Here is a 27,275-nt window from a genome sequence, read left to right on the forward strand (position 1 = left end):
GCTACTAAAGAACTAGAAACAAGAAAGACATCCAAGTTGTTTAATTTAAAATCTATTAAAGATTCATCATACTAGGTAAAAGCAAGAACTAAAAAACAAAGTAAGGTCTCATATATGCTATAGGAACAAGTACTTCTGCCTATTTCATTAATTGATGTACTCTCAGCACATAAAATAGTGATTGGCACACAGTAGATATTTAATAAGTATTTACAAAATGTGTGTACATGAATAAACATGCATTTTTGTTTAATTCATAATGAAAACATTATATAGTGAAAAAGCCTAAATTTCTATATAAAATTTGGGTAATTTATACTTTTCAAATAAAATTAAAATCGTTGTATGTGGAAGAAGAATGGGACTGACTTGCTTTCAGTACTTTAAAATACTGACTAAAATTCCTGCTTCTCATTATCATTGCAGTGATTTGGCCATTTCCCAAACTTTCCTATTCTCCTAAGTAATTGTGTGTGTGTGTGTGTGTGTGTGTGTGTGTGTTTGTGTGTGTGTCTGAATATACTTATAATTACTTCTATTATCAGAAACATGGAAGTATTGTTGGAAATATCTTAACAATGAGGCTAAGAGTCTCCACTACTTAAATCTCTTAGTACTTGCTGCTGCTTAGGTAAGAACCACCAAAATTGATACTGAGGACATAGAGAAGAAAAACAGCACAAAGGGTTACTCTTTACAGACTTGCTTAAATCCTGAGAGTGGTGAGCAGTCAAGGCAGGTGAAAGGAGATCATCCATTCGTATATTTAGCCAATATTTATTTTTTACATAGCTTTATTGAGATATCATCAACATGTAAAAATTGTATACATTTAAGATGAATAATCTTATGAAATGATCACAACATTCCAGCTAATGGACACATGTATCACCTTTACAGAGTTGTCAGTTGTATGTATATTGAGAAAATTTTATTGAAAAATCTATCCTCTTAGCAATTTTCAATATACAATATTGAAAAAAAAATTAACTACTGTTCCTGCATTTCCTGAATATGTGAATGGTATGTGCAAATAATACTGAACAAAACAAAGTCCCTGGTCCTGTGGAACTTTATCCTAGTGGAGGCAATAGGCAGCAAACAAACTAAAAGTAGGCATTCTGTCAAATGATGGACAACACAATTAAGGAAAAATAAACAGTTAAGGAATGAAAATGATGGGAAAGCCATTTTAGTATGAGCACTGACAAAAGACTTCTCCGAAGAACCATTTGGCTTATGCCCCAAATGAAAGACCAAAAATAGCATGAGAATGTCCCTGGCAGAGGGCACATAACAGTGGACATATGGTAAACATGCTCTTTGGACACCAGAGAGAGGGCTTTGGCTGGACTGCAGTGAAGCTAAAAGAAAGGAGGCAATAAGCAACATCGTTGAGATCACCAGCACCAGGTCATGTTGGACTTTATAGTCTATGAAATGTTTCTATACTTGGTTACAATTTTGTTTGGAAGCTATTGACAATTTTTTAACAAGGGGGGAGCACAATCATGTCTATTTTAAAAAAGATAACTATAGCGGGTTGAACAGAAAGAGATTTAGAAAATCACCACACAGTTTAGGTGAAAGGTGTGGGGGTAAGTAGTGTTTGGAAGGAAAAAGTCTTTAGATTTAGGACACAGTGTGTTGACAGATTGGCTTCTGGGTATAGGGAACTCAGATTTCCAAGTGGAAAGTTTGCATAGCCAGTTTAATAAAAGTGCCTGCTGTGTGGGGTATAAGTTGGGTCTGCACATGTGAACTTGAGAATCACCATATGTAAGTAGTATGGAAGCCATGGAGCCAGATGGGATAGTCAAGGGAGTGATTGTTGAGGGAGAAGAGTGGTCCAGGGATCAAGCCTGGAGCGTCCCAACGTAGGGTAAACAGATAAAATGCAGTGAAATTTGAATTTCACATAAACAGTGAGTAATTTTTAGTGTAGTCTGTCCCAAATATTACATAGACAGATTTATGCTAAAAATATTTACTATTTGAAATTCAAATTTAATTAGGTCCCCTATGTACTTATTTGATTTAATATGGCAATCCTACTCCAGTGGGTAGAGGTCAGGCAGTTGAGAGGGAGCAGCCGGTGATGGTGGTAGAAAGCCACCAGAGTGTGGAGTTACCAAAAGCAAGTGAAGAAGGTGCATGCCAACGTCAACAGTCTGTCTAGAGGAACGTTTTTCCAAAAAACACTCAGGAAATCATAATAGCTGTTACTGTCAGAGATAGAGGCTAAAGAACCTATTTAAATTAATTCAACTTGAAAAGTTTCACTTTAGTCTGATTCACATATAATGGTACCAAGTGAGCTTACATTGTAACCATTTTTTTTTTTTTGCAGTTGAAATTAAGTTTCAGAACTAATGAACAAGAGAATTCATGCTATTTGAAACAGATCCTCATGGTAGAATTAAAACAGCCCAAGAAAAATGTTTACTTTTATTCCAGAATTTATATTGTTTTTCTTTAGTTTCCAGCTTATAATTGAAGAATGCATAAAACAGATGAGTTTTGAACTAAATCAAATGAGAGCAAATGGAAATAGCACATCTAATAAGAATAGTGCAGCAATGGATGCAGAGATTGTTTTAAGACCGCTTATGGACTTCTTGGACAAAACGTAAGTTTTCTATCCACTTTTACCTTTACTTATTGCCTTTACTTATTATCTTTACTTAATTTTCTTGACTGATGAGGCCTTACAAAATATTATTTCTCCTATGCACAACAGCTTTAAAAAGATATTTGTAAAACTAAATGTGTTCATTAAAGAGCAACACTTTATTTTATTACTAGGTAGAAAAAAATAACAACTTTGTACATGAAAGGGAAAAAATGAGAAGAAATAAATATTGGTAGCTAAGAGGTTTTGTTGTTCTGAGGCACAGAGATTTCGAATTTTATGCTCCTCAAATGGTATATGGTTTTGCATACTCCTGGAAATGGAGAAAGACAGAGTCCATTTCACCACCTGTATAGTGAGGTAATTGAAAAAGTGGATTGACCCTTATTTTCCATGCATTTAGATGCTTATTTTACTTAGTCTTAATTTTGTATTTTAAATTATACTTTATTATATCATCATATATGTCATTTTTTGTAATTTTTATTGGAAATAGATAATGTATAAAGACAGAAAAGAATCTGTGAGCTTTAAAATTTTGTGAGTGATTTAAAATTTTTTGAAAAACATATATGAGACATGGAAAGTTCCAGAAATGTTTAGAACTAATTCAGAATGTGTAAGTTTAAAGCCACTGGTTAGAGAAGATATTTAAAAGTCAGCTACTGATTTTGTTTCCAAAGAGCTAATAGTTTAGGAAGAGGAATAAAAAAGTTACACAAATAAACATAATAAGGGATAAAATGATAGTCTCTTTAGAATAAGTAGAAATGTCCTTTGGGTTGGTTAATTTGAAGGTGAACAGGATCTGGATGTATGGAAATGAGGGATAGGCATTCCAGGTGGAGGGAAAACATCTGGGTAAGTTTTTACACAAATATCACCAACTATATAACAAGAAACAACTCTATTGCCAGTTGGTTCAGTCAGCTTTTTCATTGCTGTTATTAAAAAAAAAAAAAAAAAAGACCTGACAAGAGCAATTTGAGAGAACAAAAGTTTATGCTTCATTCCTTGGGGTATGAGATGAGGCAGAACATCATGGTAAAAGAGTAGTGGAGGAAAGTAGCTCAAAACATGGCAACCAGGACACAGAGTAAGAGCTCTGCTCAACAAGGAGAAAATATATGACCCAAAGTCAGGCCCCCAATGACCCACCTCCTCCAGGTATAATCCACCCACCTACAGTTACACCCAGTTAATCTCTATCAGATTAACACACTGATGAGGTTAAGATTCTCATAACCCCATCATTTCACCTCTAAACACTCTTGCACGTCTCACACATGAGCTTTTGGGGGACACCTCACATCTGTACCATAACACCAGTTAAACATACGGCATTTGAAAAACATATGGTTCATTGGCTCTGTGTTCAGCCAATCTAGGTAGCTCAGGTCATAAAATACAAGCTTTCTGGTTTGCGTGATCAAATCAGTTAACTCTGACTACATTAAGGAAGCAGTTACTAGGTTTCCCCTATATTTTCAATTATTTTCTAAACAAACAATAGGGGACTGAGAGTCTTTAGGGTGGTTTAGAGGAAATCCCCTTAGAAATCACGTTATATTATAAATGCATAGGCTTTCTCTGCCTTTGTGCAGCCTCTGTAAATAAAACATCTTATTTCTTTACGGTTTCACCTTCTCCATTAAGATCTCACCAGTACATAAAATGAGCTGTAAACTCCATTTCCAATTAGCAGAAACCCCATGAAGAGCCACATACATGCCACTGATTTTAGTTCTGTTCTGGTTCCAGCCTGAGCAGGGCTGTTTACCCTGCTGAATACATACACAGATTAGTTCTTAAATTCAGACCTTTAGAAAGTAGAAATGACAGGTCTGCAGCAAAATTGGCATATTTGTTTTATCTCACATCATCCTAAGTCTCTCTGGAGATCACATTTGTCATTCTGCCATGACATATCTGCTGGTTTCTACCTTGTCTATACTATAAATTTTCATCAGCAAACTAGAAATGATCCTCTTGAACAATGGTATTCAAAGTAGCAGAGATAAAGTTCCAAGGATATCCCTCAGGGATCTGCCATGTGGTGGGTGGAAAATATTGGTTCTATTATCTTCTTCTCAGCCCCACACCAAACCCTGGTGACTGATCTCAGAAATTGCTCTTGGCTGAACTGATTTTATATACAAATAAAAGGGATCTTTTGTCTTTAAATGTGTATTGATGTACATGGAACAGTATTTTTCTGTCTGAAGCCTGTTAATTTAGGAAACAATTTAAGGAAACAAATTATCAGATTTCATTTTCTACCAAATATAATGAATTACCTAATGTGCAGTATGATTAAAATACTTTGGTATTATGAATCTTTTGAAGTAAATGGAGTTCACCATTTGAAAATTATCAAGGCCTGTTCAGGTATTTGAATCTTTGTACTTAATGGGAATTTCTGATTCATAGAGTAAGTTGGTACATTTATGAGTGTGTGTTTTATTTTATTCAGATTAAGTCTTTCCGCAAAAATCTGTGAGAAAACAGTCCTGAAGCGAGTTTTGAAAGAACTATGGAAACTAGTTCTTAACAAAATAGAAAAACAAATTGTTCTCCCTCCTCTGACAGACCAAACAGTAAGTATTTAAAATGTAGTTTTAAAAACACATCTAATTGTCTTCTTTTTAAAAAAAAAAAAAAATGAGTGCTTTTGATCCAGATGATGTACTATTTAAATCCATTTTTGAGAAAGAGGGTTTGGTATGCAATTTATCACAATTTTTATCAAATTGCATTTTTTTTTAGCCAAATAAGTTTTAAATAGTGGTAATAGGAATCAAGCACCACACTTGCTTGTCACTCAAAACTTCTCTTTAAAAATGTGTATCCAAGTTCCATTTGTACAGTTGTCTGGTTTACATATATGATTTTTGCTTATTTTTACTGTGACCACACAGAGAAATAATGTAGCCACTGTGTTTCTTTCTTTAATTTTATAGCTTTAGAAGATCGTTCCAACACTACAACATGGGATCTTTTCACCTTCTCTTTCTGCTTTCATCTATTACCTCCTGACTTGGAGGTTAATAGAATAGACTGCTCTAACTGGTTTTGAAGAATGTGATTGTATTAAACACAGTAAAATAAAAGAGAACCTGAGGAATCAATTGGCAGTAAAGTTAGACAATGGTCAAGTGGCTACACAGTATGCCAGATATTTCAGGTCACATATCTTAATAAAAGTAAGGGAAAAAAGATAACCTAACAAGTACTTGTTATGGAGTAATTGATTTTTTTCTGTGACTGAGGAAGATAAATGGATACACATAATGAGTAATTATAAACCAAACTAAAATACGTATTGACACCATTAGTCATGTACACTCAGTCCACATATCTCAAGTGGAATTATATGTGCAGAAAATATTTTCTTATAAAGTATATCATGATTCAAATATAAATATATTTTTATTGATTTACTACCAGTGAGTGATAAAATATAAATTACTTTTAGTTTTGCTTAATGCTATGAATGTGTCATTTAAACATTTATAGCCTGTATTTATGGGTGTCCAAATCATGTATATAAATACATACACACACAGACATCTTATTTTGATGCAATATGAAATATATTTCTATAATACCATAACACCAGTTAACTTTCATATAACTAATCAATAGGGGAATGATATCAGTATAATCTGAAAGTTAGATTGTTTTATATGTAAATTTCCCTTGGTCAGAGGCTCATAAATATAATAGAAGAAGTATAACTTTAACAGAAAAGAAAGAGCTCCCATCTCAGCTACTGCACAGACCTATTCAAAGAAGAAGAAGAAAAAAAGGGCGGGGGTGGGTGGGGGAGGAGCTTCTCTGCACATAGAGTCTCGAGAAGGTCTCCTGCGTTCTGATACCTACTTGCATGGGCATTACCTCAGCCCACAGTTGTATACTACTGTCTTGTTCTTTGTTTTACATTTTTAATGTCCCTGAGGCGGCCATCAGCCTCACTGAGCTCATTTCCAGCTGTCCAAGCAATCTATTAAAGAATCAATTATTATTTTGATAGTTTTTTGGTAACAAAATTTTATGAGCTTTATTGCTTTGTCCACTACCATTTTGCACATAAACCTTACTATTTTTAGTGCCCAATTTTGAAGCTTATGAGAGTTTTCAAGAATGTGTATGTCATGTTACAGCAGAAATGTTCTATATAACATTTCAATCTCTATATTAGGTCTTTCCTAAAAAGCTCATCACCATGTGAATTTTCCCTAGCATTGATATCTACAAGTGGGAACCTATATTATTCATTTATTCAGTGATACATTTAATAAATATCCTGTGAGCTTCTAGAATGTACTATGCACTGTGCTACATACTTATTATAAAATATGAGCAAACTGGGTCATGATTGCTCTTTTCAAGAACCTTGTAGTCTTTAATTCCCCAATGATATGAGAGAGAGAGAGAGAGAGAGAGAGAGAGAAGAAGAAGAAGAAGAAGAAGAAGAAGAAGAAGAAGAAGAGGAGGAGGAGGAGGAGGAGGAGGAGGAGGAGGAGGAGGAGGAGGAGGGGGAGAGGGGAGAGGGGAGAGGGGAGAGGGGAGAGGGGAGAGGGGAGAGGGGAGAGGGGAGAGGGGAGAGGGGAGAGGGGAGAGGGGAGAGGGAGAAAGCAAAACATAGAGAATAATGGTCCAGAATAGCTGATTTTCTTTACTGTGAGAATATTCCAAACCACTGAAGAACTTCACAAAATTTGGTACTTTTGTAGTTACATGTGCCACTGGACATACCTCCACCGCTTCATTCCACTGCTTTGGATTGTTTATTCCAGTGTTTTACAAATTCTCTTCCCCAAGTTTTGAGGGTTCTAGAGAAAGCCTCCAGCTGAGGAAGAGATCAAGAGGCAGGTCTCTGATAGGTTGGACAGCATTTCAGCTCCACCTTCTTCAGCCCTGTATAGATTGATTTGTGGGGATTGGAGTAAGAGAGTGACAGCTAAAAACGTCCAGTCCATGTGCTACCTTAAACTGGCTGTGTTAGTTTCAGGATTGTTACTGCAATCCATTCAGTAACCCAAACCTAAGACTCTCATAAGTGGGGCACCTCTGAGGTCTGCTGTGCTGGCAAGTTACTAGGTATCTTTGTCCCATCTAAATAGACTAATTAAGGGCATTGGATATAGAAGCCACAAACATTCTAAGGGAAATAAAGAAAATAGTCTAATTACTACTTTTCTGCTGTGACTAACATTGACAATCTGAAGACTGAGTCATCTTTCATTTTCTCTTGTATGTTTCTAGGGACCTCAGATGATTTTCATCGCAGCTAAAGATCTTGGACAGTTATCCAAACTGAAGGTAATAAGAATAAAGAAACTGGTTTCCTATGAAAAGTAATGAACTAACTATAGCTCTGCAAAAAACCATCCTCCTGCTTATAAGGATATCTAGCATGGTGGGATTAGAAATATGTGTGTCTGTGATCTCACAATCTGCATCGAGAATTTCTAACTTTGCATTATAGCCATTAGCATTATTGCTTTTGCACCAAATTATTAGAGAACATATTTTCTTTCATATATTAAACTGCTTTGTATGCATAAAAGCAAAATGGAACACTACATAGAAATCCTCTGAAGCTTAGAGAAGTCTTATAGCCAAAAAATACAATATAAGAAAGCAAAACTCATCAAAGCAAAAAATGAACTTGTGGACATGTTCAATCCTATTAAATTAAGTGAGGATTTGTTGATGAAATAACCTTTCCTTCGTTATCACTTGGAATTCCCCAAACTTGAAATTTATACAGGGGAAACTCAGTCCCTATCTCCCTAGGATAGGAACTTAGCTGGTTAAAATGCATATTGTTTTTTCTTTACTCACTAGAGAATGGGTAGCACAAACAGACTCCCTTGGTTCAAATTTATCCAAATTTGTGACATGGGCCAAAGCATTTAACCTTTCCAATTTTTATATGTCATTTTAAAACACAGAGAAGCTTAACATTTGGTCCATAGGATTGTAGAAATAAATAAGATAATGCATATATCATCTTTGCTTGGCAACTGCAAGGAGTATGCCACTTCATTTGTCCCCAGTTGGTAGCTTATTTATTACTGGTATTGTTTTATATTTTATATAATACATAGTTATGTATTACTGGTATTGTTTTATATCTGCAACACAGTGGGAGAGTAATACATTTACATAATTATATACCAAGGTAAAATCTATACTTCTAATTTCAGTATCCAATTGTATCATTAATATCATCTCCCTTCCTCAGGAAAAGTACAAAAAACTTAAAATCAATAATCATTAGAGAAGACATAACCAACACCTAAAATTTTTCTCATCCAGGGCTACTGATAGTTAAGAAGGAAGATAGAAGGTAGATATTACTACTAAACTTTTTTTTCCTCTTGTATTTCTCTTTATTCTTTTTATTACCTCTCTGGGATTCTGGACCCTGCTTGAAAAATGGATTTATACAGTGTCAAAGTTTCTCATATAGAACCATGAAGGTGAAGCAGCATAGGTCTCATTATAAAAGAGATGACCCTGACTGCGTGTCTAGCATCTGTGTGATATTATGAAACATTCCTTCTCCCCAGGCTTCAGTTTCCTGAGTTGAATGTATATCAGCTAAAATGTTTGCAATTTCAAGTGATAGAAGCCAAGCTGACATAAACAAAGAGGGAATTTATTGTTGCATGAAATTTTATAGTTCAGTGCTAACATTGATTTCCAAGACTGCTTGATTAGGGATTCTATCAATGTTCCAAGATGGGGTTATTTTCTCTCAACTCTGCCCTTCTCCTTGTTTGATGTATTACCACTACAAACCTTCCTTCCTGGTTGTAAGATGGTTGTTTCTGCTCTTACATCCTATGAACTTCAAATCTTGTGGGGAAAAAAATCACTCATATTAGTATCAGGAATCTGAGGAAAATCTCCTGGTAAATCATTGGCTCTGAGGGAGTGTTTTCACCATTCCTAAGATAATCACAATAGCCTGGGAAAGGACATGGGCCAGTTGTCTCAATTCACAGCCGGCCCTGCACTGAGGGATGAAGTAAACTCTGTCCAAATCTTAGAAACTCTGTGTAGCATAGAGTCTGGATGCCTGGAGATATATGCCTTCTGGGTAGCCAAAATTAGAATCCATAGAAAACATGACACTCTCATACACTTTGTGGTCTCCAATTTTTTGTACTTTGGTAATATCCTTTTAATTCCTCGAGGCAATCTGTGGATGAAATGATCTTTAAAAGTTATTTTATCTATGTTGAAATAATCTGAAGGACTAAAACAAGAATCTTGTTAACCATAGGTGATAAGAAGCTAGCTTAGTTCTATTTTGGGCCCTTGATCATCATTTTTCAGTTTGTCCATATAATTATTGTTACTTGCATTACAGATCTATAAATGTTCTATAATTCTGTGTGAATTACAGAAACTCCAGCTGGTACAAAGAACTTCACATTTTATAAAGCCAATTACTTTTGTTTTAGTACTTTATTTTATTTTACCACTTTATTTTTAAAGAATTTTAAACCACTTTCCTCTTTCAATATATTTGAAAGTAGACTTGATCTGCTGAAAAGGCACTATTTGAGATAATTGTGCTGATGGATACTTTGAGAACTCATAAATATAAATGCTAATAAACTGACCTTACTTAAAAGAACACAAGATCAGAAATATGAATAATGTGGGGAACTTTTCTATACTTGACTATGGATTTAGGATTAATCATTAAACAAGTATTTTTTTAATAATTGACATAAGCTCTATTACTTCATACTCTGTATGTATGCATATTATGCAGGCCTGACATTACTGGTTAATGGGATTCCATTTATTTGACATAAAAATAAAAGTAAATATGCATAAATGGGCTGTTGATATAATCAAAAAAAAAAAAAAGACTACTTGGTAAATATGCCTGAGACTATGAATTTACTACAAATATTTCACTTGCTCAATAATTCTTTGCTGTCATCTCCCAAAGACTCCTTTATTTGAATGAAATAATAAGTCTCGGAAAGTTATTGCTGCAAAAATTACATTTTATAATACCAAAATATAGTATTTATTAGTAAATATTTAAAAATAATATAATTGCATTATAAAAATAGTCAAGATCAGAAAATTTTATTTAATATAAAATATTATTATTAACAGGTCATAAAGCATTTTCCCCTATAATTTAGCAAAAATTTCTCTTAGCCTTTGAATCTCAATGGATATTTACTATTCCTCTTTTAAAAATGTTAAATGAACTCAGTTATTTAAGTTCAATTTTTTATATCAGAAAAAGATGTTTCATGCATAACTCTGTTTGAAACAAGTACTTTGAACCCTACGAGATAAACTGAAGAAATTACGATTCAATTATCAAGAATATGTTCGGTGCCCAGCAAGTGATCGTTGCCAAGGTAGACCCTGAAAAGCTGAAAGTGAAACGGATAGAGATTATCTCCAGGAACTCACAGCATCTACTAAATAATAGAATAAGAAAAGGGACAGAACAGGACAAGCCCCTAGGTATGATTGCACACTTTGAACATTGCACAGAAGTGTCCAGCTAACAGAGCAAGTGAAGGCTGGAACCAAGCCCATGTTCCGCTTGCCAAGCCCTGTCTGCTGAGTTGGAGCTGACTCATAGGAAAAGGGATTCTTTTTATTCCAGCAAAGGCACTGATCCATTAATCAAACCATGCATTCGCAGAGTTGTATCCACACATGGGACTTTAATTCACACAGAGGTACAAACATAAGCTGGAAGGAACCTGAACTTCAGGAAGACAAACGTCTTCTTTTTATTGAATAATATCTCAATCACCTACAAGAGTGTGGCTTGTCATAAGCACTCAATAGATTAGTAGCAGTACTGGAAGATTATATCCATTGGGTGGGGAGGGGCAGGGAGGTGTCAGGAATTTTAAAATTTTTCTCCTAGACAAATATCTATTTTCTTTATTATTTTCTCTAAATTTTCACCATTGTTTTCCTAAATAAGCTTTGAATGATGGGTTGAGACAATGAGAAAAATTCATTGTTAAGTAACGAAATCAGTTCCAAAATATTTAAGTGATTACAAAAGATTGAACACCTCCACAGCCAAATTTAATTAGTTCTTTGGGGCTTTTCTCAGTAATGAGTAAGAATTAAGGGGATCTGTGAAAGAGAATAAAGTAGGGCCCCTGTATTTAAAGTAGACTACATGAGTATTAATTAAGAGAAGTTAAAATTACTCCTCAAGTCCCTTCTGTCTTTGAGACTTCTCAGTATGACAGAAAGCAAAGCAAGGAATTAAGGTGAAAAGGCTTTGACACACAATTCTCAAAATTCTCAGGCTTCTTTCGTTCTTTCTCTTTTTTTTCTACATAAACTTGCAGTGAAAATAAAGTCACATCTCTGTACAAGTACCACTTTTTAAGGAGTCAGGTAGCATTTCCTTTGGTAGAATGGATATTTATTAACTATATGACAAAACAATCATTTTGAATACACCCATATGAAAAAGATATTTCAAATTGTTATGGGATTATGCATTTTTTGAAAGTAGTGAAGTAAATGAACTGATGATTGTGTAAGCAGTCATTAACCTGTTTTCTAGGAGCACATGATTAGAGAGGACGCCAAGGGTCTATCACCAAGACAATGTGCTGTAATGGATGTGGTCCTGGCTACCATCAAGGTAAGGTTTATGCCCCTGGCAGTGTGCCCAGAAAGCCCACCAAACACCCTAGAGTTAGGTATCCCCATGCATGTCTGTTGAGCTATGCCAGCCAAGATAGTTCAACAGATGCATTCCCAAGCATGCCAGATGAAGCCCTGGGTGTCTCCTTATTACATTTATATGATACTGTATACTTGCGTCCTTCATCTCTTCCTGAAAGACATGGATGAAACTTATATTCTATAAATATTTTAAAAGAAAGACATGTATATTCCCCAACCCAATTAAAGAGATGGTTCAAGAGGGTTTTGCATTAACAGAATTTATTTTTATCTATGCTTGTTGAAATGGGTTTTAAAGTATCAACATTCTGCTCTAAGTGATACAATAATTTAATTTTATTTTCTGCTGAAAATGCAAAGGCCTTATGTTGCATGCATTAATTTTTCACAGACAAAGCTTGACCAAAAGTTATTCTAGTGTGAGCTAAATGTTGCAGCACATACGCACGCATGTGTGCATACGCACACACACTTTTTATGTGTGAAAGTTTTTGTTTTTGGGTTGTTGTTTTTTTGTTTTATTTTTATACCAGGGATTAATCCCAGGGTTACTTAACCACTGAGCCACATCCCCAGGTCTTTTTAAATTTTTTTTTTTGAGACAGGATCTCACTAAATAGCTGAGACTGGCTTTGAACTTGTGATCCTCCTGGCTCAGCCTCCTGAATTGCTTGGATTACAGGCTTATACCATTGTGCCTAGATGTGAAAGTTTATTAGAGTTGTAATGAGGGAATTTTTCTTCTAAATCCAAACTTTTTCAGCATTTCCATTCTTCACCTGAAGAAACATCTATCATCAAGGATGTGTGAACAGTATAACAAAGAACTGTTAGCTAGGGCTCATTTACAGAGCATGGCATAATCCCACTGGGTAGAAACAGACATTGCAATAGTATTTATTAAAATAGAGTTCTACCCAAATAAAAACTGATATCTTCACAAAACTGTCACTACATAAATTTTGTTTTACTGCTTCATCATTTAATATGAGGTTCTCTTGTTGTTTCAGTACCGAAAACCACAAAATGAAAGTTATGAAATAAGAGTTTTGTAGAACCTGCTGGCAACTGAGGAATTCAGTTTAGGTGTAAGATTACAAAAGTTGAATTTCAAAGAGACAACAATAATTTTGCATAGAAATGCAGTAACTTTGCAAAATAATTTTAAGATTAAAATAGACAATATAAAAATTCAGAAAAAAAATTAAAACTCAATTCTCTTTGAAAATTATTTTCAGATATTTGAATACGAATTGACTAACTGTTGGAGTCATAACAATACTGATAACCACATATAGGATATTGCTAGTAGAAAAAATTCTAGAGTGTACTCTGAAAAATAAAATAAAATAAAATTTTTAGAATTTGAATTCAGCCCATTATGATTTTATTAGACTAATTCATAACTTTAGAAGAGGTCAAGAAATGTGTTCTGTAGAAATAGGAGCAGCATTAAATATGTTGACTGACCTGGCTCATTTCTCTTAACTCAAACATTTCTCTAATTCTTCTTGGTGGGACCACATAATTGCCACCTGCAGGCTGAGTTTTCCCCAAACTCTGAGACAGTCTTAATCCCCAAGCAAATCCCTTTGATCCACATCTTGATAGTTCAAATATCCCATTTTTGTATTAGGCCATCTGTGAAAATCCTCTAATTCGGTCGGCCTTATTCTTTGGAAACACAACTACTATCTGGTGTTCAAGATCCAGTAAATGGGTGCATATTATTGTCTTGTTCTTTCAGGACTGGAGTCTGACTCTGGTCCTCTTGAGCCTGAGATCAGGTTCGTACTTCTCTTCATCCCTAAATCTGTGATTCCACTCTAGGGACCTCCATGTTAGGACTGTTGACCCTATGGTCTGCCCATTTGCCATGATTTTTACTGATTTTGGCATTTCAGAGCCCCTGGCATCTGATTGCAAGAGCTGAGACTCCCTTTACCTTGCCTGCCTCTTGAGATTTGCCTGACTGACTATCCTACCAATCACTACCATGTTACTAGAATGGAATTCAGGAAAAGGAGGGACACTATTTAAGAAAGTTGTAACTCCAAGAACTAAAGACACAGTGTCTGCCTGGAGCCCAACAAAGAAAGCAGTATGATGCAAGAAGAGACCTCACAAGAAAGTTCTTAGACCAAAGCTGCCGATGCCACCCAGTCTAATTCCCAGTGGCTGCCAAGGTGATAATTCTTAGTTCTTATTTAGCTTAATTAAATCAAATAAACTGGAAATGATAAAGAGAGAAATAAAGAAGGAGCATTCTATAGAGTTTGTAGCATATCATCTGATCCTTATAAACATTTTGCAAGGTAAATAGGTTAAGAATTATCACTTACATTTTACAGATGAGAAAATTGAAGGCAGAGGAATTTAAGGTTTTATCTAAGGCCACAGTGCTGCTAGTAATTTTCAAAGCTGAGAAAGTGCTCCAAACTATAAAGTCAGTGTTCTTAATTCTGTTACACATCTCACTAAATGTTTATGAAATGTAATATGTAGCAGACTAAAATGGATAATACTTCTGCAGAGATTTTGCTTCTTCCTATATTATAATGCCAATTTCAATCATTTAATTATTTCCCAGTTATTAAAAAATAATTTAAAATCATTCAACCTCTATATAAATATTGATGAAAATATTAATTCTCTTAAATACTAAAACTTTCATTGGGCTACAACTAATTTTTTTTTCAGACCAGTCATAAGTGTTTTCAGTTATTAAGTCAAGAATATAAATATGGTAGAAATAGCAGAAATGGCGATGACCTACTATAGATAGGATAGAGGGACTTTGACATATCCACCTGACAAAACAACCAAATTCATGGTATATTTGAAAGTAAAAGTAGTAAGGTGATTACTAGGAGACAGTTAACCAATAATCTATTTAATATGTGCAAGAAGAGAGGCCATAGGCAATCCCTAGCCTGGGTACTGATTTGGCTTTTGAGTTCTAATCCTCTATCTCATGAAAACTCAGGACTGCCACGGGAGTTCCTGAAATGTGATTATCTTTCAAAAAGGAACAGGAGAGATTTTTCTAAGCCATTCTGACTTGAGCATGAATCCAAAGGCTGAAAAAAATTCTTAAATCCTGAAGAACCCTAAAATTATTTCATGATAAAGTTTGAAATATAAAGAAAAATGCTGGCTAGTTTGATTTTTCCCACCCTCCAAATTCACCAGATCATTTGTTATATGGATCTGAACATAACATAGTATAATGTATGTTGTAGATGCATTGATATCATGTATTTGGCAACACAGAGTTTTCCCTGAAAAATAAGAGACATGTATGTGGGCCAGGGCCCTCTAGAAATCTGCACTTCTTGGTATAAAAGACAGAATTAATACTAATTTAAATTCAGATATAGTTTTCAAAGCTGTTTATTACTTTCTCACTCAATGCTAAATAACACCATTTTTAATGTAAGACTCCAAATAGCTGAATATGGTTTTGAACTACATCTTATGCCTCTGAGTTTCTTATCCTGAAAGAAGTCCTGTCTTATACTACTCTCCTTTATCCAATTTTTGTGCCTGCTTCTCAGTATCATCTTTTTTTATCATTACAAGCATAGTTTGGCATTATTTAAAATTCATCTGCTTATGGAAAGAACCTAGCTTGCAGTATTGCATTTCAAAAATCATTATTTGAGAGCTTACTGTATGTATAATATAGTGAATAATGAAGAAATAGGTGAAAGTGTGAGGTCTTGCCTTTGACTTAAGAAGAAAAACATCCACAGTCAATAAAATGAATTTTGGACAAAGTACTAGTGAATGCAGAGAAGATGATGAATTATCTCTGGGTTTAGGGTAAAACCTCCCCAGGGAGGGACATTTGGGATTTAGAAGACAAAGAAAGATAAGACTATGGAAGAAAAGGATGGTAGGCCTAGAGAGAAAAACATGAGCAATATGAAAGTTGCTAGTCACTCTGAACACTTCAAATATTCTAGTAGAGGAATAAGTCATGACTGTCTGAGTATCACAGGATTTGAAAGAGAAATATTGGATTGGAGCCAAAATGCTGGAGGTTAAATACCAAGGTAAAGAATCCCAATTTTAGTTTGTCAGCAAAAGGGAAACATTGGGATATGCTGTGGAGAAGCAACATATTCTAATCTCCAGTTGTATATGATGATTTCTGAATATCTATCAAATGACTTTTTAAAAAAGCCTTCATGGTTAAAATTGGGTTCTACTTGTATCTAAGTTCGCAAAATGAATTATCTGCACAGATTTGCCAGAAGTATGATATGAGTGTTGGAAGTAAAAATGTGATGCTAGGAATTTGCTACCAATATAGTATATGTTACCAAAAAAGAAATTCTTCTTACAATCTTGTGGAAAAATATTAGCATGTTCCCATAAGCCAGTTAAAAAAAAAAGATTGTGAAAGATCAACAATATATGACAAATAGGAAGGGTGTGAGGAATTTAGAGAATTTTATTGGAATTATAAAAAGAATGGTTTGCTAAGCATTCAGACAATATTTATCCTGATATTTTTACCTGGCAGTATTATTTTCTTCTCACAAATCACAGCCAGGTCTGAAGTGCTTTATTTTATGCAGTCTTATGGAGAATCCAAGAAACAGGAAAAAAAATTTCTTCATTTACTTTTTCAGAAAAAAAAATGATATTTCATCCTCAGCTCTTTCCAAACCCCATTCAGATATAACAGTGCTCCTTACCACACCCTGACATTAGTGAAGCCAGGCTATCAGTGTGTCCAGGTGGAAACCTTTAAAAATGGCAGAAGTGGATATAGACACGTGTAAATAAAGTGTTTAAAACTATGTGGGAAATGTCATTGATAGAACCAAGAAGTATCAAGATAGCAGGTTACTGAGAGAGAGAAGCATGCAGGTGACTCTCCTGTGGGAATATTACTACTACTTGGGATTATCATGAGAAAAATGAATGAGTTAGCACATATAAAATAATAAAAATATTCCCTATCATGTAGAAAACTCTTCATCTCATCTTAGAATAGGCTCATTTTGATGAACCCTTTTCCACCTTTAAAGGCAAGATCCCAAATATTCCACTGGCAACCAGTGTTTTTTTCTCTTTCTTATTAAACTTTCTTTCTCCAGGAAGCTAACCATTAGAATCTACTCTTTCCACAAGCACTGGTTTCAGTTCCGATGACCTTGCTTTCTTGCCTTTCTATTTACTGTGCACAGCACCTTCTCACTCTATAATACAAGGGCACAAACCCTCCAAGATTCTTCAGCATTCTGAGACACTCTTTTGGGAAGCAGCACTGTTCCTTCTCTCAAGAAGTTTCCATTTAAGATTAAAACATGATAGAGGCATATTGAATATTAAATAATAATGTATTAATTTATAAGACAAATGTGTGAGAGATGCCAACAGGTTGCTACAAATGTTGATTGAAGGGCACAGACAAAAAGTGATAAGGATTTACAGGAAGTGAGCAACCAGTAGAACTCAAGAGATCAGGGAAAGCTAGAATGGTTTTCAAGGACACATGGGAATTCACTTGCTGCATAGGACATTTCTCTTCAGAGGATTCATGACAGGATCATAAACAGGAAAAAAAAATTTACCATGGAAAGGCACAAAAAGAAAGTTCTGGAAGTCAAGACTAGACCCCAGGGTGGCCTGGAGTGAACTTACTGAATGTTTGCATATTGAAACAGTGTAAAATGAGGTTGAGGGAGAATGCCTGGGTTGAAAATACCAAGCTTCTTTTGTGCCTCAAGTATATTCTCCAAAAGAGAACTCATTCCTGATTTTGAAAATACTGTATGCTAAAAATGTCATTTCTATAAGAATAAAATCTTATAGAAATGTGCAAAATAGATTTCATAGTTCAAGATTATACTCACAGAGATCACAATTATTTAATTCATAAATGATGAGGGCTTTCATCAAGACGATGGTTACAGAAGTAGAAAATAAAAGATGGATATGATGAAAAAATAAAAGCAGAGTCACTGGAACTTGGCAATTCAATATGAGGCAAGAGGGAGAAGAAGCCTAGGTGAACTCAGTGGTTTCGGTGACTGGGAAAGCATAGTTCTACTAAGAAAAATAATAAATCAGGCAGAAGGACTTCCTTCCCATTGCCACGTTGAAATTAGATATGGTTTTAGGAACATGGAAATACATATCCATCTGCCTGAGACATAAGCTGGTGCTTAGGAGACCAAGGTAGACTATAGATTTGGAGATTATTCCACCAACTAAATATTTTTTTTTTTGACAAGTGAAAAGAACTCTACCATTCAATAGGTCTTCCAGATAAAGTATTTAATTACATATTTATAACACAACAGGCAATATGGATATCTCTGCTACTGGTCTATAAATGAACAAACTTCTAGAGAGGTTAAATAACCTATATGAAAACTCACATTGTACAGAAGTCAGAATAATTATATCTTCTGAGATATTGTAATGAGTGGCCAATAAAGTAAAGAGAATTGTAGAATCTCAAAATTTCAGACCCAAGACTCAACACCTTGTCAATCACCTATAGAGAGATGTCATCTTATAGGGTAGTTAGCCCTTGTTAGCCCTTGGTCAACTGGCCATCACTAGTTAATGACCAGTGGTAGGCTTTCACTAACTCACATGTAACAGTTTTGATTTTTAAGATGTACTATAATTAGAAATGTTTTCTTTATATCAAACCAAAATCTACTTCCCCACTACTTCTAGTTATGTCTTTGCCCTCTTCCTGTCCTTTGAACTACTGTAAAATAATTCTAATTCCTTTATTATATGATGGTCTTTCAGACATTGAAGGAAACAGCAGATCAAACTGGAGAGTCTTTAGATTATGCCGCAGGTCATAAAGGAAAAATAAGAAATTGAATCTCCATCTTTTGTTTAGAACCAATGGAAAGTAATCCACTTTCACATGCATAAGGGAGACATTCAGAAAGCTTCAAAACCCCACATTTACAAATTTCCCTCTAGTGTATAATTCCCCTCTAGCATATAATTTTCTTCTAGTATATAATTCACTATAATGAGTGGAAATCAACTGAACTGTATTAAACTGTGGATGGTGGATTTTAATACTTAAGACATCCAGCCCCAAACATCAGTCCCACATTTCTGTTCTTCAAATTCAAGCCTCAGCAAAATAAAAATTTCTCTTCCCTGTTCCTTCAGGGTCAGTTTCAAAGAGTCAAAACTGAATGTGAAATTTCTGAGGGCCAAAGTCCATGCATTAACCACAGCCCTCTTTCTCCTGATTATCAGTGCTTTGGGTGCTGTCACCTGATATCTAAACACCCTGAGAAAGACTTCCATAAAGCATTCTCAGAGACCTTGCATTTGCATAGCCATAGAAATCACTTCCTTTACTGTTTGACTGAGGAGTCTATGGCATGTGTTATTTTCCTGTGTCCGCTGAATAGGCAGCTTTCATTCTTAGCACCATTGCAATTTGTTTTCTCTCCTGACATAATGACCCTCTATCCTAGGTTTCTTTTTTGCAACATCTCCAATTATAAAACACCCTCAAAAGACAAAGGCACTGTTTCTGCCCTTAGAGATCTTTTGTTCACCAGATATCCTGCTACAGCTTTCAACAGAATTACTCATAAGACTCTGTGGCTAAAAAGGAAAAAGTCAGGTGAATACCATAACCCCAAAACTCTAGGGAGGCCCCTGGGCTTTACGCAGGAAAAAATTACACCTTAAAGTTTGTGATTTTTTTTTAATTCATGATTAGTCCCCTAAGTCCCAACACCTACAAAATAATGTCTTGGTAGAAAAACACTTCTTCCTATAGAGTTATTATAGAAAAATGGATAAAAGGGTAAATGTGTTACATATGCCTTTACACCTTAACTCTTGTTCTTTCTTACATAGCCTTCTAGGTCCTCAAAACTATGTCAATTATATGAAGTTCAACACATTCTTCTTTCCTAGGTTTTCCCAAATCATATTCTATGGAACACTTGCCTCCTCGAAATAGTTGATAGACATCCAGTGATGTAGGTATCTTCTGACCAACTGATTTTAATAACCCAGATATATTAATAAAAGGTTAGAAAGATTGCTTTACCACTGTGGCTCACTTTACTAGGCTTTACTGTACTAATAAGCATGGTGAATCTCCAAAAGTACTGTGTCATCTCTTTTCTAGGACCTCTACTGCCTAGAAGCACCGTGTAGCTTCTAGGCAGCCCAAATTTAGTGATGAGAATAGAATAACAATAGCAAGCAGTGTTTTTTCAAAACTTCATCAACAGAATATATTGTGAGAACAACAAGTACCTCTGCTCTATCTAGGTGATGCTGAGACTCCCAGGATTTCTCTGGTTACTTCATGGGATTATCCTCCCTGCCAGGTTCACTGCAGTGAATTAACTGGTGGCTGCTGAAGTTAAAAGTAGCAGTACTGAAAAAATACCACAGAGATCACTTCTTTGGAAGCCTTTAGTAGAAAACTAAAGTGTTCTTCAGTAGAAACACTTGCCTCCCCACATACTCTGTATTTTCAACTAACTTTTATTACACCTGCAATGTGGTTTTGGGGTCATTTGTTCACATGTTGGTTTTATTTTCCTACCAGATTATAATCCCTCTGAGAACTATCACTGTACTTCTGTTTTATTTCTTTGGATTCCAGCACAAGGTCTGACTCATGACACAAGTTTAATAAAAAGTTTCATGACCCAATCCTCACAAATTAGATGGTAAGAATTATGGTCAGCCTTACGAATCTTGTCACCTATGTGACTTTTAAACACTCTTAAAGAATAGTTTTTAAAAGAGAGTATAATGGTGCAATTATGAAATGGGTCAAAATGTTTTCTAACTCATCAATTAATGAGGAAAGCAGTAATATATTGCAGCTGGCTCAATGGAATTACAAGAATCACATATATATAAGCAACAAGAGAACTAAAATAACTTTACAAATAGATGTAAAACATGTCTATCTACAGAACAATAATCAGTTGCATACCTCAGAAGATAGTTTATTTACATTTCTATGGATAAAAAAAGTCATTTACATTATTAGAAATTTTCTATAATTTACAGTTTTTAAATAGCTCAAAGACAGTAAAAAGTAAAAATAATCCAGATGAGTACAGTAGAGAGAACATTCATGTTTCTTTTTTGTCCATTTTTTCCTGACAAATGGCAAAATATTACTTTGTCACCTTGGTCTCCCCGCCTCCTCTCTCGTATTATAATCTTCTAGCAGTTATGCTCAGGTTTGTTAAGACTGGGGCTTACCTGAGAGACACTGGCAGAGAGAATGCCTTCCCTTCCAGAGTTCTCTCTTCTTATCTTAAGATAAGCTATCAGTTCTGGTAGCTTCTTGGTTCATTATGTAAATAGACCTCCAAAGACACCCCACCCCTCTTCCAGGTGACACAGTCAGGACCAAGCAAAACCTTCCCCATCAATACACCTTATCATTTTTGCCATGTTTCTTGATGAAAAGAAGTATATTTTTTCCATCCATTGAGGTTCTTGAAACAATTCTGGATTGTCTGCATGGGAGGATATTTTATCATTTTTATAAGAAGATCCAAGTGTAGAACGATTTTAAATATCATATTTTTTCTTCTTTTACAGAGGAAGAAAAGGCCTTTCCCATTTCTCTCTGTTTTCTCTTCAGAGACACACACAGCTCTTGCTACAGCTTGCATTTTATAGTGTACTCAGCATCATTAAGTCAAATTTTACACAATTATAAGTTTTTCTTCTTGGGAAGAAGAACTGCAATTGTAGCAATCTTTCTTATGGTTATAGCCCTATTGCCTACTTCCTCTGCCCTACACCCTGAATCTCTTCTAATTCTACTTTTTCAAAGTACCTGCAGATGCTTATAAATTCCCAGAATAATTTTTTGCATCTCCCTTTGAATAGGGGAGAAATCTGAGATAATTATGATTTTTTTTAGTTCATTGAATTGTTCCACCTCAGAATTTCTTAAGGACTGAGACGAAAGGATGACACATATCCATTTAAGTGGGTGTATAGGAATCATTTGTTGAGCATCTTCAAAATATTTCATTCTGTCAGAATTATAGATCATAGTGAGCCACAGATAACTAGTAAATACTCAATTCCCTCTAGTATTATTGGTACAGGAAAAGAGAACCCTTTCCCTGACCTTTACAAAACATCCACAGTTCTATCACCTATTTCTAGACATTCTGCCTTTCAAAAAGGTGTTTGTGTATAATACAACATGAAATGCTGTATTTTGGTACTGGGGATTGAATCCAGGAATACTCAACCACCGCTGAGCCACATCCTTAGGCGTTTTGTTTGTTTGTTTGTTTGTTTGTTTGCTTGGGGTTTTTTGTGTGTGTGTGTGTTTTGTATTTTATTTAGAGACAGGGTTTCACTGAGTTATTTAGGGCCTTGCTAAATTTCTGAGGCTGGCTTTGAACTTGTAATCCTCCTGTCTCAGCCTCCAGAGCTGCTGGGATTATAGGAGTGTGCCACCTCTTATATACAAATATTAAAATGTTTTGAACTTTTTACAAGACAACAGCAAACAAACAAACAACAACACCAAAATCTATTTTTTTTATGGTCATCATATACATAGTTTGGGGGTTATTGAATTTCCAAGTACCATGCTGCTTCATCAGGTTGGTCTGTGTCTAAACAATTGTGTGATTAGAGGTTGGGAAAGATGGAGTGGTAGGCTTTAACCTAGAATTTTAAATTAGTATCTGCAAATTAGGTGACCAGGAGCTACCTTCTCTGTGAAATTTTAATAACCCTATTTTTCTCATGCTCTAGAATTTGAAATGAATAAACAATTGGAAAATTGTAACACTATAATAACTTCATAACCTATTTGTTTAACTAAAGTTTTGAATGAAAGGAAAAACTATAGACCTTCAAAAATCTTATTTCTTAGGAACTTGAATTAGATGATGATGAGTTAGCACTGTACAAATGTTAGTATTATATATTGTACCTACCTGTCACTTATCATACTGTATTATTATTTTGAGTTTCTCTATTACAGTAATAAAGTAATTTTATTATCTTCTAGTACTACTTCCCTCTGCTTATATGACTTTTTCCCCCCTTTTTAGCAATATTTTCATGCAGGAGGAAATGGCCTGAAAAAGAATTTCCTGGAGAAAAGCCCAGATCTTCAGTCCCTGAGATACGCTCTCAGTCTTTATACCCAAACTACTGATGCCTTGATAAAGAAATTCATAGACACTCAAACCTCACAGAGTAAGTTAACACATTCGACCTGAGAATAAGGTAAACTGAACACTAAACTAAAATTCAACCTCAGAATTATTATAGTGTTAATATTTTTGCTAGAGTAAACTGAAGCATCATTAGGAATGGAGAATTATGGTTAATAGAGAGTACCAGAATTTTAGCATTCATTAATTATAATTGAAAGGAACAGGAAGTTGGCCAGTTACAAAAAGAGAAAGGAAAACAACTTTCATCTCCTGTATTTGGGACAACCCTGATGTATATTCTATACTCACATCAGTCCAGAGTTCCCCTGGGGAGAGGGTTCCAGTTCCCCTCAGTAGGCTGGCCTGATGGCATGTCCTTCTTTACTATTGTTTCTTTTCCTTTTCTTACATCTCTCGCTATTATTACCAGTGTTTCCCAGATACTTTCCAAGTAGACTCATTACCTTTGAATGCTGGTCTTAGGTTCTGCTTCTGGGACAATCCAAACCTGAGGTCACATGGCTGAAGAATAGAGAGCCAGATACAAACTCAACAAGTCCAGATATAGGTTCTAAGTTCTCATCTACTGTGTACACATGTCCTTGATGATAAGTACCATGGCTAAATACCTTGAATGAATTTTTCCCGATTACTTGTACTTTTTCTCATATTTCCTTAACTTGGGAATACAGAATTATTGAATGAAATTAACTTTTCTTTAAAAAATTTTTTTGCCTCATCCTTTTCTATTTTTTTCCTTGTCTGTCTGTTAGATTAACTGTAGTAGTATATACAGGGGAAAAGACATTTTAATTAATTACTTCTTTTGACTGTGTTGAAGTCAAACAATACAAGTTCCTTTAAAAATATTTTTTAGGGTTGGGTATGTAGCTCAGTGGTAGAATGCTTGCTCAACATACGAGAGACCCTAGGTTCAATTCCTAGCATGGCAAAAAATAAAAATAAGATAAAAAGATATTTTTATTTGAATTTAACTATTTCATAGGTGTGTTTATAAGTATAGAGGAGCCTGCTGTAGCTTGATCATTTATTCTTTTTTTTCTTCCTCTTCTCTTAATTTTTCCCTGCTCCTTTCTTTCCTATTTTTACCCTGCCTTCTTCCTTCTTTGTTCTCTTTTTGGAAAAGAGTTGAATGTCATCTTTCTCTAGTAGCAAATAAGTAAATAAACAAAATAAAAGAAGGAAATTAAAAAGTACAAGGTCCTTCAAATCTCATTAAAAATTTATGAACCACAGAGTTCAAATGATATCTGTCATATTGGAAAAATACTACCTTTTCTTCTTTCTCTATTCCATACACTGAAAAAAAAAAAAAAACATAAATCCAAAACAGACGCAGAATTTCTGAAGTACATAAGTGAAACTGAGCTCAATATATGAGTAATGTGTTTATTATTTTACCAATATACCCCAATACTAAGACAACATCTTATTCTGCATTCATTTAACAAATATTTACTAAGCATCACCTTTCAACTCTGTCTCTTACAAACAAGAATATTCAAAGGTAAAGATGAAGTTTTGTATACAAGTGGCTGTAACATGATGATACTCAAGCAGGGGTGTTTTTTGTCTCCCAGGGGACTTTTGGTAACATCTGGGGAGCTTTCATTTTCACATCTGGGACTAGAGGTTGCCTTGCTGGCCTCTGGCCTCTAGTAAGTAGAGGCCAGGGATGCTGTTAAGCATTCTAAAATGCACAGAGAAGCCCCCAAAACACAACAACAAAATATCTGGCTCCAAATGGCAATAGTGTGGAGGTTGGGACACCTTTATCTAACATAAGCTAAAAAGAAAGAAGTTATATAAAGTAGATCACATTAGAAGAATGGAAATTTTGGCTTGAAGAGAAAGGAAAGGCCGAGAAGCAAGTGAGTAGATTGGGCCATGAGAATATAAAAAGAGAAAGGTGTTCTGGATGCAGATGCTGTCCAAGAAGGTATAACTTACATTCTTTATTTCAGAATCCCAATGCAGCACACACATTGATGATATATTCTTATGAGGAAAAAGGTTATTTTGCTTTTAAAGTAAAACTACTCACCACATCACCACATATTTTTTTTCAATAAATATTAAAATCAGTCTTGGGTTTCTCTGCACCATTAAAATATACAGAGATACTGTGCCAGGTTTTTAGGTAACATTTGCAGAAATTATTTTACTATTTGTAAGAATTTTTACATATTCCTCAGTTAGAAGTTGATTCAGTGGTTTAAACTAGCTAGTTAACTTGAAAATTCATACTTTTTGTTGTTGCTTCTCAAAGATTGGTTACTTACAGTTTTATAAACTGGTATAAAATGCATTTCTTGAATCTTTATTACAATATTCATCAGGAAAAGAGAAGTTTTTCCTAACAGTTATATCATTATACCAAGGGCTCCCTTAATATTTCATGCAGTTTTAGACAGTGAAAAATGTGTAAAACTTTAACATATTAAGTCACTTTTTTTTCCAATGGGTAATACAATTTGGAATGAAACATAGAATAATAATTGTTGAGCCATCTGTCCTTATGTGAGTTTTTATTAAAGCATAAGAAACCTGAATCATAAAACCTTTTCACAGAAAAGAGATGTTTATAAGTTATAACTTTCATAAAGAAAATGAAACTTTATAGTTGATAACTGTACTAATTAAAATATACAAGCTGAAATGTTTTTATTCTATTATCTATCCTCTTTTTTTTACTTTTTATTAGTAAAATCCTTGAGTCACTGCTTATCTGAAGTTTCTTAAAATTTAAATCACACCATTTTGGTCATTTTAATAACCTGTATCCTGCTGAAGTTGAGTTTAATTTAAAACAGGAAGCAGAGGGCTACAGATTCACATTTTTGGATCTATTAATATACTTCAGTACAATCATAATGCTTTAATACAATGAGGGAATTGGTCCCTCTTATTTTTTTATGATTTTTATAATTTAAGTGGAAAAAGTGTTATTTCTGATACCATCTAACATAAAGTATGGAAAGCTTAAATGCCAGATTACATATCTAAGAAATTTTTATTCTCAATAGTAAAATTTGGAAATATCCTTCAAATATAGTCTTTTGGGGTCAGTTTACCTAGAGAGGTATTAATTGTCTCTAATTGTGTTCCTCAAAATAAAAAGTATATACCTCAAAGTGGAAAAGAAACCATTCTATAAAATGGTTCACTGTAGTAAGGGTCTTTTCTTAATCAGAAATATAGAGAAACTAAATATTAATCACATTTAGTTGACAAAAGAAACTGACATTAAAATTAAATACTGAGATTTGGAGCCATTGGCCTTAACTGAAACTTTAAATGGTTAGCTACCTGTGGAAGAAAATGCTGAGAAATGTCTTCAGCTTATTTGGGGAAGCAATATTAAAATCCACTCAGCCATTTTCAATTTAATGCTGATTTGAAAACCTAGTCAGAAAGTGGTTTCTTGTTTTAGCTTGCAAGTCTTTCAGAAATAAGCAGGGATCAGGAATCCTGTCCAATCGATCTGTCACTGTCCTTTCCCTGGGGACTATTGGACTAGCTAGTACAGCCTTTCAAGACCAAGGGTTAGCCTTTATTTTGAGTCAGAAGTGGAAAAAGAAGGAGAATTTGTAAAGTTTGGCTCTTCATACATTGCAGTCAGTCTGATGACTTTCACATCACAAATCTGGGTGAAGATCCTCTGTGCAGTCAAAAAGCTGTACACAAACAACTTGAATAGGAAGGGTTATGCTTCTGAAAAT

At 34.6% G+C, this 27,275-nt stretch overlaps 1 protein-coding gene across 2 annotated transcripts in view; it reads left to right on the plus strand.

The window, feature by feature from the left end:
• The window catches only part of Unc13c (unc-13 homolog C), a 544,151-nt gene that overhangs the window by 462,934 nt on the left and 53,942 nt on the right, over nt 1-27,275 (plus strand). For both annotated transcript variants that reach the window (XM_026391056.2, XM_077799599.1), the window contains 5 exons: nt 2,480-2,629; nt 5,106-5,229; nt 7,901-7,957; nt 12,225-12,305; nt 23,425-23,572. In XM_026391056.2, the coding sequence (XP_026246841.1) occupies nt 2,480-2,629; nt 5,106-5,229; nt 7,901-7,957; nt 12,225-12,305; nt 23,425-23,572 (560 nt within the window). The remainder of the gene's footprint in view (nt 1-2,479; nt 2,630-5,105; nt 5,230-7,900; nt 7,958-12,224; nt 12,306-23,424; nt 23,573-27,275) is intronic.

The sequence above is a fragment of the Urocitellus parryii genome, chromosome 6 (assembly GCF_045843805.1).
Source record: "Urocitellus parryii isolate mUroPar1 chromosome 6, mUroPar1.hap1, whole genome shotgun sequence".
NCBI classification, from domain to species: Eukaryota; Metazoa; Chordata; class Mammalia; order Rodentia; family Sciuridae; genus Urocitellus; species Urocitellus parryii.